The sequence below is a fragment of the Agelaius phoeniceus genome, chromosome 6 (genome assembly GCF_051311805.1).
Source record: "Agelaius phoeniceus isolate bAgePho1 chromosome 6, bAgePho1.hap1, whole genome shotgun sequence".
Classification (NCBI taxonomy): Eukaryota; Metazoa; Chordata; class Aves; order Passeriformes; family Icteridae; genus Agelaius; species Agelaius phoeniceus.
Genome location: NC_135270.1, coordinates 23,703,549 through 23,721,628, shown reverse-complemented (window position 1 = coordinate 23,721,628; position 18,080 = coordinate 23,703,549). Strand labels below are relative to the sequence as shown.

At 43.5% G+C, this 18,080-nt stretch overlaps 1 protein-coding gene across 4 annotated transcripts in view; it reads right to left on the bottom strand.

The window, feature by feature from the left end:
• The window catches only part of TSPAN18 (tetraspanin 18), a 120,893-nt gene that overhangs the window by 16,327 nt on the left and 86,486 nt on the right, over positions 1-18,080 (bottom strand). For all 4 annotated transcript variants that reach the window (XM_077180014.1, XM_077180011.1, XM_077180012.1 and 1 more), the window contains 3 exons: positions 10,096-10,175; positions 4,732-4,823; positions 3,790-3,984 (listed from right to left, as the gene is read on the bottom strand). In XM_077180014.1, the coding sequence (XP_077036129.1) occupies positions 3,790-3,984; positions 4,732-4,794 (258 nt within the window). In that variant the 5' untranslated portion in view covers positions 4,795-4,823; positions 10,096-10,175. The remainder of the gene's footprint in view (positions 1-3,789; positions 3,985-4,731; positions 4,824-10,095; positions 10,176-18,080) is intronic.

Below are 18,080 nucleotides of genomic sequence, written 5' to 3'. Positions count from 1 at the left end.
AAATAAACACAAGAGAAGTCTGGATTTTTGTGTGTGTGAGAGAGAAGTTTATAGAAGGTCTTTCTGAAACAGAAAACAGGCAGACAGGGCCAGAAGTACTATTGTGATCCCCAAGCAATTATTTATAAACACTGTCTGAAAGCCTGTGCATTGTGTACTTCAATAATGGAGAAAGAATTCAAACTATCTGCTTGGAATAGGCAAAATGTTGTTTTGTTGTCAATTATCAGAGCTTTAAGTGATTTTTCCCCACTGGAAAAGCACATGCACCACCCTATCGCATTTGTCTTCCTGCTTCTTCAGTGGAGAAAAAAGAAAAGGAGCCTGGGCTCAAATGACAAAACAAGAAAAGTCAGATGAGCAGGGATTTTGGGTTTTAACAGCATGCTGTTGCTTGACTTTACAGAACTAGTTAACTCTCTAATTTATTCTTAATGCTGGAGTTTTCTGTGTGGCTTCTTTTTTTTTCCTGCTCAGAGACTGTTTTAATTTCACCACAGGAGGGCAAAGAACAAGTGATGAGAAAGAACGACGCTTTGCAAATTCACATCATCATCCATCAAGGGATCTCAGCATAGTCACTAAGGTCTAAGGTGGTGATCAAGTGATTAATCCCATCACCCTGCTAATTGCATTTCATTTACTGATTACTGGGAGGCACATGTTCACCCAAGCTCCAGCACAGGTCTGTGCAGAAGTGGAAGCAGTCATTCCCAGATTATCTGTGATAAGCTTCATTATCATTCCCAAACTGATTTACACTTATATTGTGCACTCTGCATTACAGATTTGTAAGTTACAGTAGGAAAAAACTCACAAGCAGCCATTAGGGTTGATGAGAAAAAGATGGATCATCAGTGTTTCAGAACTTGCTCCCATTCTGCATTTGAAGGGTCATAATCTGCTTAACGTGTTTTCCTCCCAAAAATTAAATTGATTACTGATATGTGACAGCACAAAGGAGCCAGCTGGTTAATGCACAGGACACAATAACCTCACATTCAAATTCAGGCTTGACTCTTGACATTTGAACATGGATACTCCCCACATCCAAAGTGAACATCCTAAGAAATGGAATCTCTCATACTGGTCAAAAATTTTGCCTCAGCTCCAAGTGATGGTTACAGGAGTTTTCACAGAAGTGGTCTATCAGAAGTTTCCACAAATTAATGCTTTGTGTTTATTTTTCATAACTCATCCAATGTTCCAGTTTCAGAACTGCTGTTCCAAAAAAGCATCAACTGTCTTTAACTCAAAGGACCTGGACCTGCATTCTCATGCTGAGAAATTCGAGAGGCTACTACATCCATTTTACAGGAGTGCAAAACAGGATGTCTGCATTTGAAACTAAGCCAAATGAAGCTAACATGGGCTCTTCTTTTAACAAAGCTGAATTCAGTCCCTTGGTACACAATGTTGTACATTGAATAGTACTTTGGATTCTGATTTTTACAGTGTTGTTTTGCAGTCAGAGGACCTTCAGCACAAGTCATTCAATGTCTGCTTTGCAGGCCACTGTTTGTTCCTTTTTGTTTTTGTGAGTCAGGTCCAAATGCCAGGAAATCCTCACACCCTTGTGCTTAATGCAACATGTTAGGTTCCATAGTGATGGGGTTACTTTTTACCAAAATACAAGCAGCTTAATGAAAAATAAAAGTCCTTGCAAACACTGAAACCAGAACCTAGAGAACATGCATCTCTCTCTTGTCCTTTCTATCTTCTGTTTACATTTGGACTAAAAGCTTCAGGCATACATTATGCATCACTGAAATCTCACTCAAGCAGCTCTCTGGCTCATCAATTCTTTAACAACTTTGTAAGTGGACTTGATTTGATCTAGCAACTTCTCCCCAGGTACCACCCCCACAAAGACTTACACTCTCTGTTTTGCAAGTGTTCCCAGTCTCTCTGGCATACAGTCATGAATCTTTTGCCTATTCAGTGTCTAAAACTTACTCCTATCAGACTTTGGGTTTCACAGATGTTTTAAGATCAGCTGATTTTAACATCAGCTGGTGTGGCCCCAAAAAAGAAGTTAGAAACATATTTCTTCTCCCAGGTCCTCATCCAAGTGCTTCACACTGCTGACCATGAGATGGCTGGCTGTTAAGCTAAGTTGGTGTTGATACAAAAAGCCCTCGAAAATCTGATGGATCAAAATAGAACAATAATTCCGTATTCAGTAATTACTTTTAGAGTTTCTCCTAGTCTGGGGCATTACTTCCAGCTCATATTTTTCTCACATTTCATTCAAAATAAAATAATAATGAAGGTAAATAAATAAAGCAGCAGGGCTCAGAACTACCTCTAGGAGTAAGAAAAGTAATAACCACAAAATTGAGTGTACTGGAGTATAACTAAAATACATGGAGAAGCATTCAAATCTGTAAATGCTGGTATATCAGGAAAGAACATGGCCCAGAGCTCCCTTTTTCCAGCCAGGTCACCAGTCTGTGTGCAGCAGACTGAAAATATGACTCTCCTCTTCACTTACAGCAACATTTCTCATCAAACTTCACTTTTAGTTTCTTAATCTGACAAGGACAGGCTTTGAAGTAACTTCAGGCTCATTGGGCCTTATCCTTTCCATTTTATTAGGTTCCTCTGGGCAGATCTCCACAGGCTTCACAGGTGCTACATTTGTTTTTCTGATTTACTTCTGAGATGAATCACTAGAAATCAAACCCAGAGTGGCTTCCCCAAAAGGGCTCTCATTTGCAGGCTATGAACTCAAGGCATATGGGAGCCAAGGGCCAGAGAGAATTTATCTCAGTGAAGCCACACTCATCTCTAGAAAAGGATGGGTTTGCATTCAAGAAAGAGGACTTTCCTGTCCTGTTTAGAGACAGGCCTTTTTTTGAACCATGAAAAAGCTGTGCAAGACACAAGCCTAAAAAAATAGAGTAAGACCGAGATTTTTAAACAAGAAAAAAAACCAAACCAAAACGCACAACAAACCCAAAGTGCCACCAGACCCATTGGGAGAAACAAAAGACCACATTTTACAAAGAAAAAAAAAACACACCAAAAGAAAAAAAAAAAGAAAAGGAAAAGAAAAAGAAAACTAATGGTCTTTGTCTTTCAATACATAACTGGCAATGCTTTCCAGCAGGAGATAATGGCTGAAAATCCTTCAGCATCAGAACTTGGGAGGAGTGGGGGGCAAGGGCAGAAGTGGTTTATTTTAGCTCTTTGTGCTTATTGATGACCACCATGGGCTGAAATTTAATCCTGTTATTCAGGGGAAAATTTGTCCGAAGGTATCAAATCTGGTTCATTTTAGGAGCATAGTAGGCTGTATCAGGGAGTGACCAGCTATTGAGAACAGCAATGACAGCAATGACTGCTGTGATGCAGTTTTGGGCTGGGCATTTCTGCTGGCATGGGGGGCTCCCTTGCACAGGGGCTGTGCCCCAGCATTCCCTCCTTTGTTGTGAACCCTCAAGGAATGAATCTACAAGTGGAACAGTGGGTTTTGAGTAGCCAAGAAAAGACCATTTTTGGTCACTTTATAGATGTAGAAAAAGACCGAACAACCAAATGGGGTCCATTAGAATGAAAGCTTAAAAGGATTAAAATACATTCCCAGACTGGGCTCAAATCTATATAGGTGAAAAAGCAAATTATCTGTATTAGAAGCAGTGTGTAAAACTATCCTAAGCCTGCTTATCACGTGAAGGAACAATGACTACAACAGCAGACACCCATTCCTGTGCTTATCCCAGCATCATCTATCCAGTCACCCCTATGAAGCACCAAGAGACCAACAGAAATTGCAAGGGCACTTACAAAGAGCAGGAGGCATTTGTTCTCACGGATGGCACCACAGCAGCCCAGGAAGCCCAGCAGGAAGAGCATTGCTCCCATGGCCAGCATGATGTACGCTCCCGTGAAGAGCAGGGGGTTGGCAGCCACTATCTCTCGAAAACCTGTGGGATCCACAATGACCCAGATTCCGAGTCCCAGCAGGCATGCTCCTCCCAGCTGCCACAGCACGAGGACAGGAGAGAGAGGGAGACAGGTCAACACAAAACAACTGCTGCAGAAAAACTGGATTCATTGCTATCTTTGGATCAAAGATGTTGATTTGGAGAATTTGTGTTTCTGCAAAGGCATGCTGTGCAGGTGACTTCTGACATGCTGCTCTTAGTATCTCTTGCTCAATAAATGAATCATTTGCAGCAAAAGCACCTTTCTTTCTTGACACATCACTACCAACTGTTTACTCCCTCTGTACTGCTGAAGGACAGCCTTGGTCTGCTGCCACATCTGTGGAGGACAGTGAAGGGGCTCACGTGACCCATACTGCCACAGAGGCCAGGGTGGCTGGGCACTCCCACCCTGCCTTTCAAAAACAAAAACAGCTAAGAATGACTCCACATGTGGTAGGGAAATTACTGCTCCTGAGTGAAAACCTCAGCAGGGCACCCAGGACTAGAAAACAATTTCTTCTGCCATTCAAGAATGAACTATGTGCATCATTATTTACAGCTTTCCCTGTGGTTTCCCCTGTCAAGGACAGCAATAACTCAGACAACAGTGACCACTGTGCTGCCTTGCTGAATGTTTGGGCATCTTTGGTTGCTGCAAAACACTCAGTGATTACTAGTGCACAACAGAGGGGATATTCTGTATTGTGGCATCTTTACCACACTATAGCCTATCCTGCTGGGCAACAGCAGGCTGCTGGAAACAGGGATCCAGAAAAGAATGTGAATTCCAAATACTTACAAATATAAAGAAATTGAAAAGAAACATCAGGTATTTCATGCAGCTCAGACAGTCTCCCTCCATGGTCTTCAGGGTCCTTTGTCCAATTCCTCCTGCAAAACAACAGCACTTTCTTAGCACGCTCATTTTTATTGGAATGACACAATTCTATCTCCAATCTATTTGTATTTCCCCCAAGACCCTGTGGAGTTCATTATAGAGAAGAGCTCTTTTCTTACCTGAAGGGGGAACACGGCACAGGCTAGTAAGAGATAATGATTGCTGCCTGGTGCCTTTGCGTTCTTTAAGGTCTGAAGGCAAACACAGAAGTGAAGGGGAAGGTTGCAGGAGACCAAAGGTCTAGCTTTACTTGCAGACTGAGATAGTGGGAAAAAATATGCCTCTAGAAGAGCATGAAGAACTTTTTCCCCCCACTCCTTAAAGCTTGTCAAGTCTGAGAATCACTGGATGTACCTGTTTATTTCACGCTGAGAAGAGGTCATGTTGAAACAGGAGCCAGAACAAGCTGTGCCCAGTTAGAAGACACAGAAAGACATTTGGGACAGCTATCTCCATACAATCTCCCTCTACAGAATGAACACCACACAAACATGAACAGCTTCAGGGAAGCTTGTAGACACTTGAGCTTGGAATGACAGCAATGCAAGGACATGGCAGGGCCCAAGGAGGACATCCTCATGTGGTTACTCAGGCTGGGCACAGCACCTGCTTGCCATGCAGTGTGAGATGTTCCTGTGACAGGGAGATCCTGCGGCTCTATGCCCCACCCTGCACAGGTCCTTTGCAAGAAGAACCCATGGATCAATGTTGGAAAGCTTTTGAGGCCAGGAAAACATGCTAAGGAATCTTAACCAGTTCTGAAACTCAGTGTCTGATTTAGACAACAAACTCCTTGGCCAGTGCTTCTGTTGGAAGAGCAGCAATAAATCCTGACCAGGTGAGGCTACACTGGAGGAAAGTTCCTTCTTGCTGTTTATGTAATGAAGTGACTATGTGTCCAAATATGCCAGTACATCACTAAGTACCCTAGAGGGACAGACAAATAAATACATGAAATAGTAAAACTTCCACTGAAACGATGCAGTCATGGCACTGTGCACAGATGGAGCCATACATTTGCAAACACAGAGACACAGGTTTGCTTGGCTCCCCAGAGGAGCCTTCCCAAAGCCCACATGCTTCTTAATGCATCTCATTCCCTTTCTCCACTGCAAATTCCATTCCCGAACAGACGTGTATCTAATGATATGCTATGTTAGCAAAGGCCATTTAATTCACTTAAAATAAAAAACTGAAATTATTCAGGATTTTCTCCAGGCTAGAAATAAAACTGCCTTTCACTCCATTGTTTTTGTTAAACCACAAAATCTGTGAGTGCTCTAGAGCCTCACGAGATGCTTTCCTCTGTGACCATAGGCACTGCTCTGCTTTAGCCAAAGAGCAGAGAAAATCCATGGCAGGCAGAGCTCCCAGCACGGGGCTGGTAAGAGACAGATTTTTGTTACACAGTGTGTGTTTGGTATACTGCTTTCACTTGATTAAAATCAAATCTCTTCCTTCTTTGTGAAAAAGCTGAAAGGCTGAGACACAAATGGTGTTTCACAGGAGCTCACGTGGGTTGTTTTCCCTCTGCAGCTCCCTGTACCTGGGGCAGGACAGCAGTGTGCCTCTGCTGGCTGGGTACTGCCCAGGGAACTCTCTTTGCTAGAGGAATTGCTTCTGGAGAAACACAAACCTGAATCTAAACCTGAGAATGAGGACAATGTTTCTTCTTTAAAAAGTTTATTTTCTTATACCCCTGGTACATAATTGTTCTGCCCAGAGAAATTCAAGGACAAGATGGTGACTACAGGAGATGGGGTAGGGCACAGAGCTCAGATGTGTGCCTGCAGGAAATGCCCACAGCTCCCTGACACTGTTTAAAGCCATGTCTGCAAATCTGACAGAGAAAAGGGGTTCTTGAAGTCCAGAAGGCTAAGGAGCTGGGCAGGGAATTCTTCAGTTTTGTGGGAAAAGTGAGCCTTCAGCTCCACTATGACTTGGACACTAGAGAGGGATATGAAAACACAGACAAATCAATAGGGTACTGGGATTTCAAGAGTCCCACAATTAGTGTCACATAGATGTTCCCATCACCACACTAAAAATTCGTGCTCCAGGGAAACATAGAATGGCTAAATCTTGGTAAATTAGCCAAAGTCTTAAAGTAATCTCAGAAATTTCAAAGTCCTGCTGCCTTAAGCACCCACCTGTGTGATCCATATTACAGTAGATTTTGTTAAAAAAAAACAACAAAAACCAAACAAAACCCAAAACAGTTTAGCCTTGTTGCGACACTATGCATAATTCACACACCCCATTACAGTGACTCATATGAAAAACAATGCCTGTGGTTCAAGAAAGAAGCAGCTCCTAAGCCTAACACTGTCTCACTGCTTTGTAGTGTTGATAAATCACGTTCCTGTCTTACTTTCCTTTCCATTTCCTTCCTTTCTGGGACTGCTTCCTCTGTAAGGTGAGCAAGCTCCCTTGAGACTGCTCCAATTTACATGAGCTGAATAGAGGTCTACTTTTATTTACAAAGACAAACATAGGCTATGATTATTTGCATCTCTCCTGCCTGCCCATCCACTCAGTATGTTAAAATGTTTTCCAGGCATAAGAAGGGAAGGGAGATTATAAATCCATTGAGCAATCAGATTCTGGAAAGTCTGCTGTCCAGAAGAACCAGTCAGTCACAAAAACCTGGGAGTAGCATGAGCACATGCACATTCAGCTTTGACAAACAAGGGCTCCCTTCTTCTTTGCTTGGGAAAGAAATTGTCCCCAGCAGTGGTACTGGGCTCAGATTTGTAATTCCTGAACCCACTACACTTCTCACAGCCAAGCAATAACTAAGTGCAACCTTACTCATTATGCTGTGCTTCAGATCAAGACCACATTCACTGAGGCTTTCAGATTCCAAACTTCTTCCACTCAGGATGAGCGAATGGAGCTCAGAGGCAATAATGTGAGGTCTGGGCTGGTAAAGCCAAGAACAAACCATATCAGTTTCCACATCAAAAGAACTCAATGCAAGCCTCCAATTAGCTTTGCTAATTAGCTGAAGGTACCTGGAGTCCCTGATGACAGGCTCCATGGCTAAAATAACTGGCATTAAAGGACAGTCCTGACTCACAGGGATGGGCTTTCATTCTACTTTTCTTTTTAAGCCATACACACAAAGAGCAAATTATCTGAGTTACTCCTACTACACATGGATACAAGTGTGATAAGAACTGAATGCCTATGTCCTAATCTACCTTTTAAAAATACCTTTACTCCCCTCCTCCAGGCCCCAGATCTGTGAGAGATTAAGTTCTTCTCTGCAGGAGACATTTAAAGCTAAGCAAACATGAACAGTCAGAACTGCAGAAGACAGAGGCTGACAGATGCTCTCTCTGGCTTGTCCCATCTCAGACCTGTGAGACACATGAGATGCATTTGTTTTTGTCTGAAATGTAGCTATAAATGTTCAGCTTTTTCTAAGGCACATTATTCTACATTTCTCTCTCCCCTGTATCCCCCACTAATTTTATCTTGGAAAGGGATGGGGAGGCTAAAAGTCCTCAGCAGAGTAGCCAGGAAACACAGCCCAGCTGCTGTAATCAGTTAGGAATAAAGTCTAGTTTTTAAGGCAATGCATTTTTTTGTTCTCCAGCCACTTCCTTCCTTTTTTCATTTGCCTTGCATGCCTTGCAGCTGCCTTGAACTTCACATTTCTAAAGGCAGCTGCCCAACCACACCCCTCCAAAAGGCCTCCAATTTTTCCTCTTTGCTGCCACTGACATTTCCCTCAACCCCCATATTCCTTTAACACTGGATTGAAACCCATGGATTCACTTAGATTGCTTTTTTACCTTTGCTTTGAAGAAGGAATCACTGAAAAACTTAGGTTGGACCAGACTTCTGGATTTCACTGAGTACAAGCACCCACTGCCTCCAACCTGGGCCAGTTCCAAATCTGATCCAACTTCAAAGTTAGAGCATGCTGCTTAGGGTCACCTTAGTTAAATTATGAATATCTCCAAGGACTGAGATTCCCCTCTGGACACCTCTACCAATGTTTGATGACTTTGTTTCATAAAAAGACTATTCAAAGCAGCTGCCCAAAGTGTGTCTGAGTTACCTGGTAGCAAATGGAACAAGAGCATCTCATGGATGTTCCAGTCTGTCAGAACTCTCAGGAGCACCTTATCTTCACCAGTCTCAATCCTCACATCTTCTCTATTTTGTCACTCCTACCCTCTACTGAAACCAAGTGAGTGAACCATTTTCCTTGCCCATCCCTGACAGGCCACAGCAGACAATTTGTGTTTCAGTATAGAAATTCAGACAGATTGACTGATTGCTCATCACAGTCTCCCCATCTCAAATACTTGATAGAAAACACAGAATAACGGAGATTGAGAGAGATGTCTACAGGTTCTCTTGCCCTCATGCAAATCACTTTTTCAGTCACTGCTCTTCTATCACATGATCTCTGTATATCTTCTCTCAACATAAATATCTCTGCTGTCAACATGCATGAAGAACTTGTCCACTGAACTGATGCTGAACTGTTGCTTCCTCTAAAATGTCAGAACCAGTTCTGCAGTACTTCCTACAGAACATTAGCCATTAGCCTGTGGCTGGAGCAGGAAATGATGCCAACTCACACCTACGTTCATAGCCATTCACAATGCACCAACTAAAAGCAGATGTGTTTGAAGTTCTCCAGAACCAGTACCAGGTACCTTTAAAGGTATTAGAAAATATGGAGTAGAGTCTCTTTCAAGTAAATGTATTGATTTCTAGAGGCTGTCCCAGATAAGGTGTCACTGGGAAAATCCCTGAAGCTCTATGCTACACCAGTGGCAAAGGATCAACACCACTTGGCATTGCTCCATGGTGTCCCCTCCCCAGCAGTGTGGCAGGCCACCCTTTGGCTTGCAGGCATGGAGACTTGCCTCAGCATGCTTGCCTTCCTTCCCAAGTACACCTCTCATAAGAGGATTTCTGAGTTCACTACCTGCAAGCAGTATTCAACTCTGGTGGGATCTCCTAAGAGAACATACCTAACAGGAAGGGCTTCCAGAAAATCCTCTCAGAGCATTATTTTCTCACAGTCTTCTCCTCTAGCTGCAACAGAGATTAGGGGCAGTTTCATAAGGAGTTTCATAAGGAAGGATCACTTTCTGCAGTACCTCACTGGTGACACAGTGGCAGATGAGCTGTGTATTTCTTATTGCCTCCAGCATGCCATAGCCATCCTTAAGCTGCTCCAACAGAGATACAGAGAAAGTACCTGGCGTTCAGACAGAGCAAGCCATTAACAGCACTCACCTTTACTAATCTTGGGACTTGAAGCACAGCGTCTCTTCCAGAGTTTAATTGTCTGTGTGTCCCATGTATCCAAGCTTGTCCTGTAAGAGAAAAATACACAATTACTGAAGTCAATAAAACGCATGTTAAATACGCAATTTATTAAAACACACCATCCTGATGAAAGTGCTCAGTCTAATTGCCACCTTAATTTGGTGTACATTAGCACTAATGAAGAGCTTTTAATACCCAGTGAGGGATTCAATTCCTCAGAATCTCTGTAACAATCTTTGGGGGTGTTTTAAATGCCCACAGACCACATGTAAATGTATAGTCCCATTACACCTGCAGTTCATACCACAAGAGGACTAGATTAATACCAGCTGCACCTTCAATATTTTATAGGAGGTTTAGAAAAACTTTAATCTGCTGTGACTTTACAGCCCATTTACTGGGAAAATGGAAAAGGCAGGAAGGAAGATGGAACGCATCTTTGGGAAGCCCAGCCATTAGGAGCAGCTGCGTAAATGTTGGGTGCTATCCCTCGTTCTTCCAGCCAGCTGTCACGCCAAGTTGAGCAAACTATTTCCTCTCCCTCTGCCTCACTGTCACTGCCTGGGAAGCAGCAACAGAGGAACAGCAAAGCCACAGCCCTGGTCACCCAAAAGTATTAGATATATGGGTGCAGGCAGAGGGACTCAGGTGCAGGCTGCCACTGTCTTCAAGGTCACAATCACAGTTTTCTCAGTAAGTTTTAATTTCTGCCCACATAATGCTAAAGAGAGCCTTTGACTAGGCAAAGGTGAGGTGAGACTACAGACTAATGTGCAAGGCACACATGTTTGACTCTTGCTTTCTCAGGGCACCCGCTCCTACATTGCTTTTTCCACACATCTGACGCAGCCCCAACTCCATACTGCAGGGCCTGTGGGGAAGGAGCAGTCTTTCACTCTTCAGAGAGCACCCCATGCCATAAGAGTCCAATATTCACATAGGGCTCAGCACTGTAACTCACTCACTCATCCTTCAAACATGGTTTTGGCATATTCGCAGCTTTGCTGGAGCTGCTGCTTCCCTGTGAGGCACCAGATAAGTCACCTGGGTCTCTCCCTGCTTTCTCAGTGCCAGCTTTTCATCATGATTTCTGGGAGTGGGTGCATTTAACATCTGTTTCCCACAAACATTAGTAAATGTGCCTTTGAAAATTGCCTGCTATTAAGACTTCTGTGAGTAAAAGTCTATCGTTTGTTGTTGGCAGGGAGCGAACAAGCAGTTTCAAGGTGGCTGAAACTATTACAATATAAAACATACAATGAATATTCATAGACCTTTTATTTTGCATGAATCCCTCACATTTAATGTCCTTCCTCTGTCACTGTAAACCTGCATCTCTAGATGAGGGACTGGGATGGCTTCCCCTTGGAAACCTGGAGGGTACAAACATCTCGTGCCAATCCACCTGTCTCTGCTGGGAAGTGCTGGAGGCATGAGTCAAGCAGGGGCTGAGCTGCCCTACTTCACAATGCTGGGTGCAAGGGCTGCTCCCAGTCAGTACAGCTTTTCCACCAGTGTTAAAGTTCACAGGGTGCTGTGGGACTGCCTGGGGGATGGCTGCAGCAGGTTCAGCAGATCTGAAGAGAGGGAACATCTAGGACAAGGGACAGTGTCTCACAGCAGAGAGCCCCTGTTTGTCAGTCAGAGCCCAGTGCCCACGCTGACCTTTGTATCTATTGCTGTGGTGTGCAGGGAAGCTTCATCCTGTGCTTTGCAAGTGTGATTGAGAGACAGTTTCTTTGGTTGCCCTGTCCTGTGATGCCACTTTCTTGGGATAGATGCTGCCAAGAGAAGATGGTTCTAACTTTAAAGCAGAGATGACACTGTGCTATATAAACCTATCATTAAGAAAATAACCAGAATGATAGGATTCCTGCTCCTACTGTGTGTGCATATAATTACATTCCTACGAGCCCTCAGAGGTCTGCGTGGGAGAGGAGTTTTATTTTTTTATCCATCATAAGTCACAATATTTTAAAGAAATTACTGCACCTCAGAGAAGAATAGTTTAAATGCTTCAGTAGGTACCAGCAGAAGGGATGATAGACTGCATTTAGTGCCAAGAAGCAGCAATGATCCACCTGACTCTGTTGCCTTAAAGGAGAGGAAGTCCCTGCCAAACAGATTCTCTTTGGTTAATAGCTACGATTTTGTCATTAGGGAGAATTGCACAAAGTGCAAACCCACCATGCCTAATTGTGACTCCAGCAAGCTGATGCCTTTAATTACAGTCTCTGGGGAAGCACAGTGGGAGCAGGAGCAACAGCTGAGGCTAAGCCTCATCCTTGGGCTGGCCAGCTGTGGCTGGCACATCAACTCTCCTTGCTGAGCATTGGCTTCTCTTCACGTTCACATTGCAGCCCATCAAGGAGCCGGCTTTGATAAAGGAAAAGCAGCTAAACATGTGCCTCCTGCTGGCATCAGGCTGCAAGAAAGGCAGCTGGAGCTCCAGAGCAAAGAGGGATGGGACAGAGAGGGGTTGAAACAGACAACAGGCAGCAAGTGAAACGAGAAATTAATGGAGTGTGCAGGATGAAGAAGCAAGGCCTGTCTTTGTGAGAAATCCAGCTTGTTGATTAGAAGAAGGGCCACCAGATGAACCCCTTAAAACTGTTGTGTGTCACAAGGACTTCTAGCTTCTGCCAGTCTCCTGTGCTCAATACATTTGCAGGGTCGAGATACACTTAAACACATGCCAGCCCCATGATCCATGTCTGGATCATGACTTCTGATCCAGAAGTCATGTCCTGCTGGATATCTGTGTCAGGTTAGTGCTTTCACAGTGAAAGGTGAGGAGAAACATCTCTGTGGAAGCTGGATCAGAATAATTTCATTCCCTTGCAGTGGCTTCAGAAAAAAGGTGAAACACTTTTTGATTTAGAGCTGGACCTTGGCACAAGCTGTCAGCCCCATGCGTTACCCTGTAACTATTGCTCCTACATAAATAACTGTTTGTTCTGGAATCTCATAGCACATGTGCAGCAGAATCGTTGCTATGACACAACTACATTACTTCATGTAAATCCAATTAGATCCCAAAGTGCACTGTGTAACTGTAATCGGCCCCTGTGGAGCAGCCAAGAGGGGACCTGCACAAGGCCCTGCAACTGGATACTAAATTAGAGTCAATCCACCTCCTCTTTAGTTGCATTAAAATGCTAATGTCACTGTAACGTGGGCCCATTTACCAGCCATGACTGCCTTGCAACACTGGAGTGAATGAGCCTGTTGCACTGCCTCAGAGCATTTAATTCCTCCGTACAGCTGAGTGAGCAAAGCCCTTAGGGGCATCTTATACCTGCAAACAGTAACCTGATTGGCTTTGATAACACTAAAAACATATGAGGCTTGTGACAGTGTTTAAATGAATCGGAGCTGCCTCCAAAACTACCCTAAGTTTCCTACACAAGCAGAGCAGCTGGGTCTCATCTCATCTTGACTGCTGTTAACAAGAGCACATTTCTGCCACCAAAAGTCTGTGTGCGTAAGAGCACATCAGTCTCACACAGGAGGACAAGGGGGGCTGGACTGAACCCCTCTAAATTTTCAAATAAATAACACCAACTTTGCAACATAGTTACTAATACAACTCTTACCCTCTGTTTTATATTTGCAACTTTGCACAATGTGTGCATAGAATACATGAGATCATATGGAGGTAAAATCTCCCACACGTGCACAGACTTTCAGAATGGAAATTCAGAAGTCCCAGAGCAGAACCAATTCTAAATGCTGTAATGTTTTGAAAAGTGCTAGATTACGTGTTTGAAGTGCCAGCATGGCTTCAGGCCACAGACCACTCCATTTCAGCTGGTGCAAATGTGCACACGGCACCGTTCAAAACATGAACTGCTTGCTCACTTTGGCCCCTTCCCAAGGAAAGTTCCATAGGTAATCACATCTGGCTCTTCCGTACAGCTTCTCACACACAGGAACCAGCTGCCTCAGAAAAGAAGATCCTGCATACAGAACCAAAACATCTGATAGCCTGCAATTCTTTTGAGTTCTGTTCCTTTAAAAAAAGCTCTCAGATAGCTCACAGGTGGATTTTCCCTTGTATTAACTGTGCAGTACAATGGAACCATATGGTACCGATTGCCTGCCTTTCTAAACAGATGACCTGGAGATTATATACACTGATAATATAACAACATTAGTTTTGTTTATTAGATGAGAAAACCAGGGCTAAAAGGGTAATGGATGTGCTAAACCTCCTGACCCCCAATATAGCTCTCTGCTCATTAGTCCATACTGAGACCAGTCCCAAACCCATGAAAAAGATGATCACTTCTGGCTGACAAGCAGCCCTCTTTGTCAGGCATCTTCTGTCCCAGAAATCTGTCATTTTGCAAACCCAAAGGGTTGGCCTCCTCTTTCTGAAAGTGTTTCCCTTCCAGATGGAATCAATGTCACCCTCCTGACTGGATCATGGAGCTGCAACACAGGCCAAGTGACATTATCCACTGTCATGTCAGGTACTGTCACGTGTCGGAGCACTCCATGCACTTGCACAGCATTGCAGGCACTGAGGGGATTTAACACAAAGTCCAAATGCCTGCCACGTTTTCCCTGAGCCTGCCACATCTCACCTTTACAACTGGCTCCTCAGTGCTCTTTTCTGTTCTCCTTTCCTATAGCCCTGCTTTGTTTGCAGCAAGTGCCTCAGCAGTTTGTGGCATTCATGATGGTTTTGAGAGATGCAGGAATAAATCTCAGGAACACTGGACAGTTGCTGTGGCAACCTTGTCCTCCTCAGACCACGATTTTCAATATTTTCAGAATTTTCCCAATACTTGCAGGCTTCGGGGAAATAAGGCAGAGGAGAAAAAATATTTTAAAGTAAGGATGGTACCAAAAGGGATTACTATAAGCCACAGGGCTTATTTTGTCCTACCAGAAAGATGATGATGATGATGTCCTTAGCAGGAAAAAGAATCCATGACTGTCTGAGCAGAGGCAGAGGGAAGGGGCCATGGGCAAGGGAATTTGAAATCTCTGCTTTAACGCAGAACGGAGTTGCAGATCAATAGGTTACCTTTTTTTTGTTGAGTTTATTCTCAGTGTTTTCTTATAAGGTAGAGGTGTGGAAAAACTAACCCACTATTTAGGATCATCTGATTGGGCAAGTAATAACTTTAATTCCTTTATAAAAAGAAATCCCAAACAGAACTTTGAACGCATTAACTATTATACAAAAAAACCCCAACCAACCAACCAACCAAAAAAACCCAAAAAACAAAACCACAACAACAACAAAAAAGACCCAAACAAACCCCTCCACCAAACCAAAACGAGACAGAGGCCCCCCCAAACCCCAGAAAACTAGCAAATTCTCTGTTCAAGGTAACAGCTTACTCAGATATAAAAACAAAACAGTCAGTTTAGTCAGGTTGAGTCAGTCTAGGAAAGCAAAGATTAGGAAAAAGATCCTGTAAGAAAAGCAGATCTTAAATGAGAAATCTCAATAATAGTAAATAATCCAGAAAATAATATTTCTGGAAATCTGAGAAGTGACATTATTTATCTGCTTCTGGTCATCTGTTAAATGCTTTTAATGAGAAGAATAATAACGCATCCCAAAGTGTTACGGATTTTAAACACAAGAGGATATTGTAGGAAATACATGCATAGGTGTGATATGTGCAGGAAAACTTGAATGCAGCAAAAGACATGAGAAATGGCCTAGGAAGGAGAGGCAGACCTGAAGTCTAAGTTACCCTGCTTATAGTCAAACTGATACATATCTCATAAATATTTCATGTGTAAATTTAAACTGAGTTTCACTGTAATCAGCACCTTTAACTTACTCTAGCACATAAAATTGCAGCTAATGTGGTTTGAAAGGTAAATGTGACTGATCTAAACCACACCTGCCCCAATTAAGGTATGAACACCCAACAACTCAACATCTTTTACTATACATATTTTTGATTTCAGATTAAGAGAGTGAACCATGGCCACAGCCCACGAGAGGGCTTCAGATATTCTGTAGGAAAATAAATGAGAGTTAATAAATCCCATAATCTTGGCATACGTGTTTCTAAATGTTCTCTCCTCCTCCATAAGACACATAATCTAAGTGCTCCAGCAACCATCAGGTTCCAGGCACACAAAAGACCCCAAGCACAATTCATACATAGATGACAGGAGTACAGGGACCAAGTGAGATATGAGCCAAGACTCAAAGGCTGGCTCCCAGCTGCTTTTGCTTTCCCAATGGATAACAGACACTGCATCAGTACACACAATGTCATACTTGTGAGTTTGCTGCTCTCTTAACACCTCATTTTTCTCTCCATCTGAACGTATTTTGAAAGCATGCAGTCCACTGTCCCCTTCTCCTTTCTCTTTTGTCCTTACTCATGGCATGGTAAACATGAAAGACAGCATGGCTGCTTATTGTTAATGCATTTGAAAGTGCAGACCTTTAAAAGGGGGTTATTTTGGAACATGCCACGGTTTTCCTTGTTATTTGCACAGGCAGCTAATGATCATCCTAATAGCTTCTCTCTCTGAAGTCGTAATAAGCTTACAAATGAACCCATTCAGCACATATTAAAAAGCAAGGGATGCTCCTTTGATTACAGCCTTTATGGAAATCTCCGAATATTTGTTTTGTTGCTGCACAGCCGCAATTAGGACATGCTGCTGGGAGCCGGCTCAGCTGCCAGAACAGTGGGGTTTGGAGACACCTCCAGTGCCATAGCAACACAGCCACCTATCCCAGCATCAGACACAGGGAGCCTGGCAGCCCTTCAGCCCAGGCAAGCGGCTTCAGCTCTTGCAGAAATTAAGAAATAAGAGGTGAATGAAACCGAATGAAACTGCCTGCGCTGGCAGCTGCGGTTCTGAGACAGCACGAACAGCCCCGCGGGCAGCTCTCACCAAGGGTCCTGCTGCACCCACCTCAGCCCTGCCACGGGCACAGTGTGGGGCACACAGCCCTGAGACATGGCTGCACACCCCACCCTGCAGTCTGGAGCTGTCACACTGCAGGAAAAATGGTCAACAAGGGCAACATAGGCTGGCGACACCTGAGGAGGCAGGAGCTCTACATTGCTGAGGTGCCAGTATGGGGGAACTCGCGTCCATCGCCCCTATAACATTTCCCCCTCCATGACCTCATCCTTCCATATGTGGGAGGGGAACCAAATAACCTTATGGAAATCTCCTTACCACTTAACTGCTCAGAGGTTGATCTAAATCCCACTTATATTGCTGACAGACTTAAACTTCTCCAAGAGGGGGCAGGGGAGGGGGAATTGAAGGATGTAAAAACCTGCAAAATTGGGGTTCTAGTTTTCATTAAGATTTTATCAAGCATTCCACAACAACTAAAAGTTAGAAGACTGTACCTTTTCTCCCCTAAAGGAAACACTATGAACAATATACCCTCTTTCTCAAAATATCCCTATTCCCTGGGCACAGTGCATATGTAAAAGTCTTAAGTGGAGAGACTTGGGGAGTAAGTTATTTTTTGCAAACAGAATCAGCAGCTTGCGTGCTGATGACATGGATCCAGAGGCTTTCAGACAACCTCAGTGGGGTGACTTTCACCCACAAAAAGCATAACATCTCCTCTCACAAAGCTGGGACTCTAAACAAACTGCTTCTACTTTTCCTGAAAGCCAAGACCTTTGTATGGAACAGATATTTTCTAAATCTCCAGGAGACTGGCTGAGGTTAAAGCAGGTCAAACCATGTAATACAGATATCTTTGTGTTGATACTACCCACGGTGCCTATTAGGAAGGCCACAATTGTAAGAAACCTTTTCTCGTCAAGGATATTTAATACAGTGCCAGAGAGTCTCCCCAGGCACTCTTTGTTTTAAGGTTTGTGAGCTTTGGGGGGAAAGGATTGAGTCTCTGATTGTGAAGTAGGTTTTTAGCTCTATTGTAACCTAAATAACACATGAGAGCAGCACTGGAAACTTCACTGCCAGCATGGTTT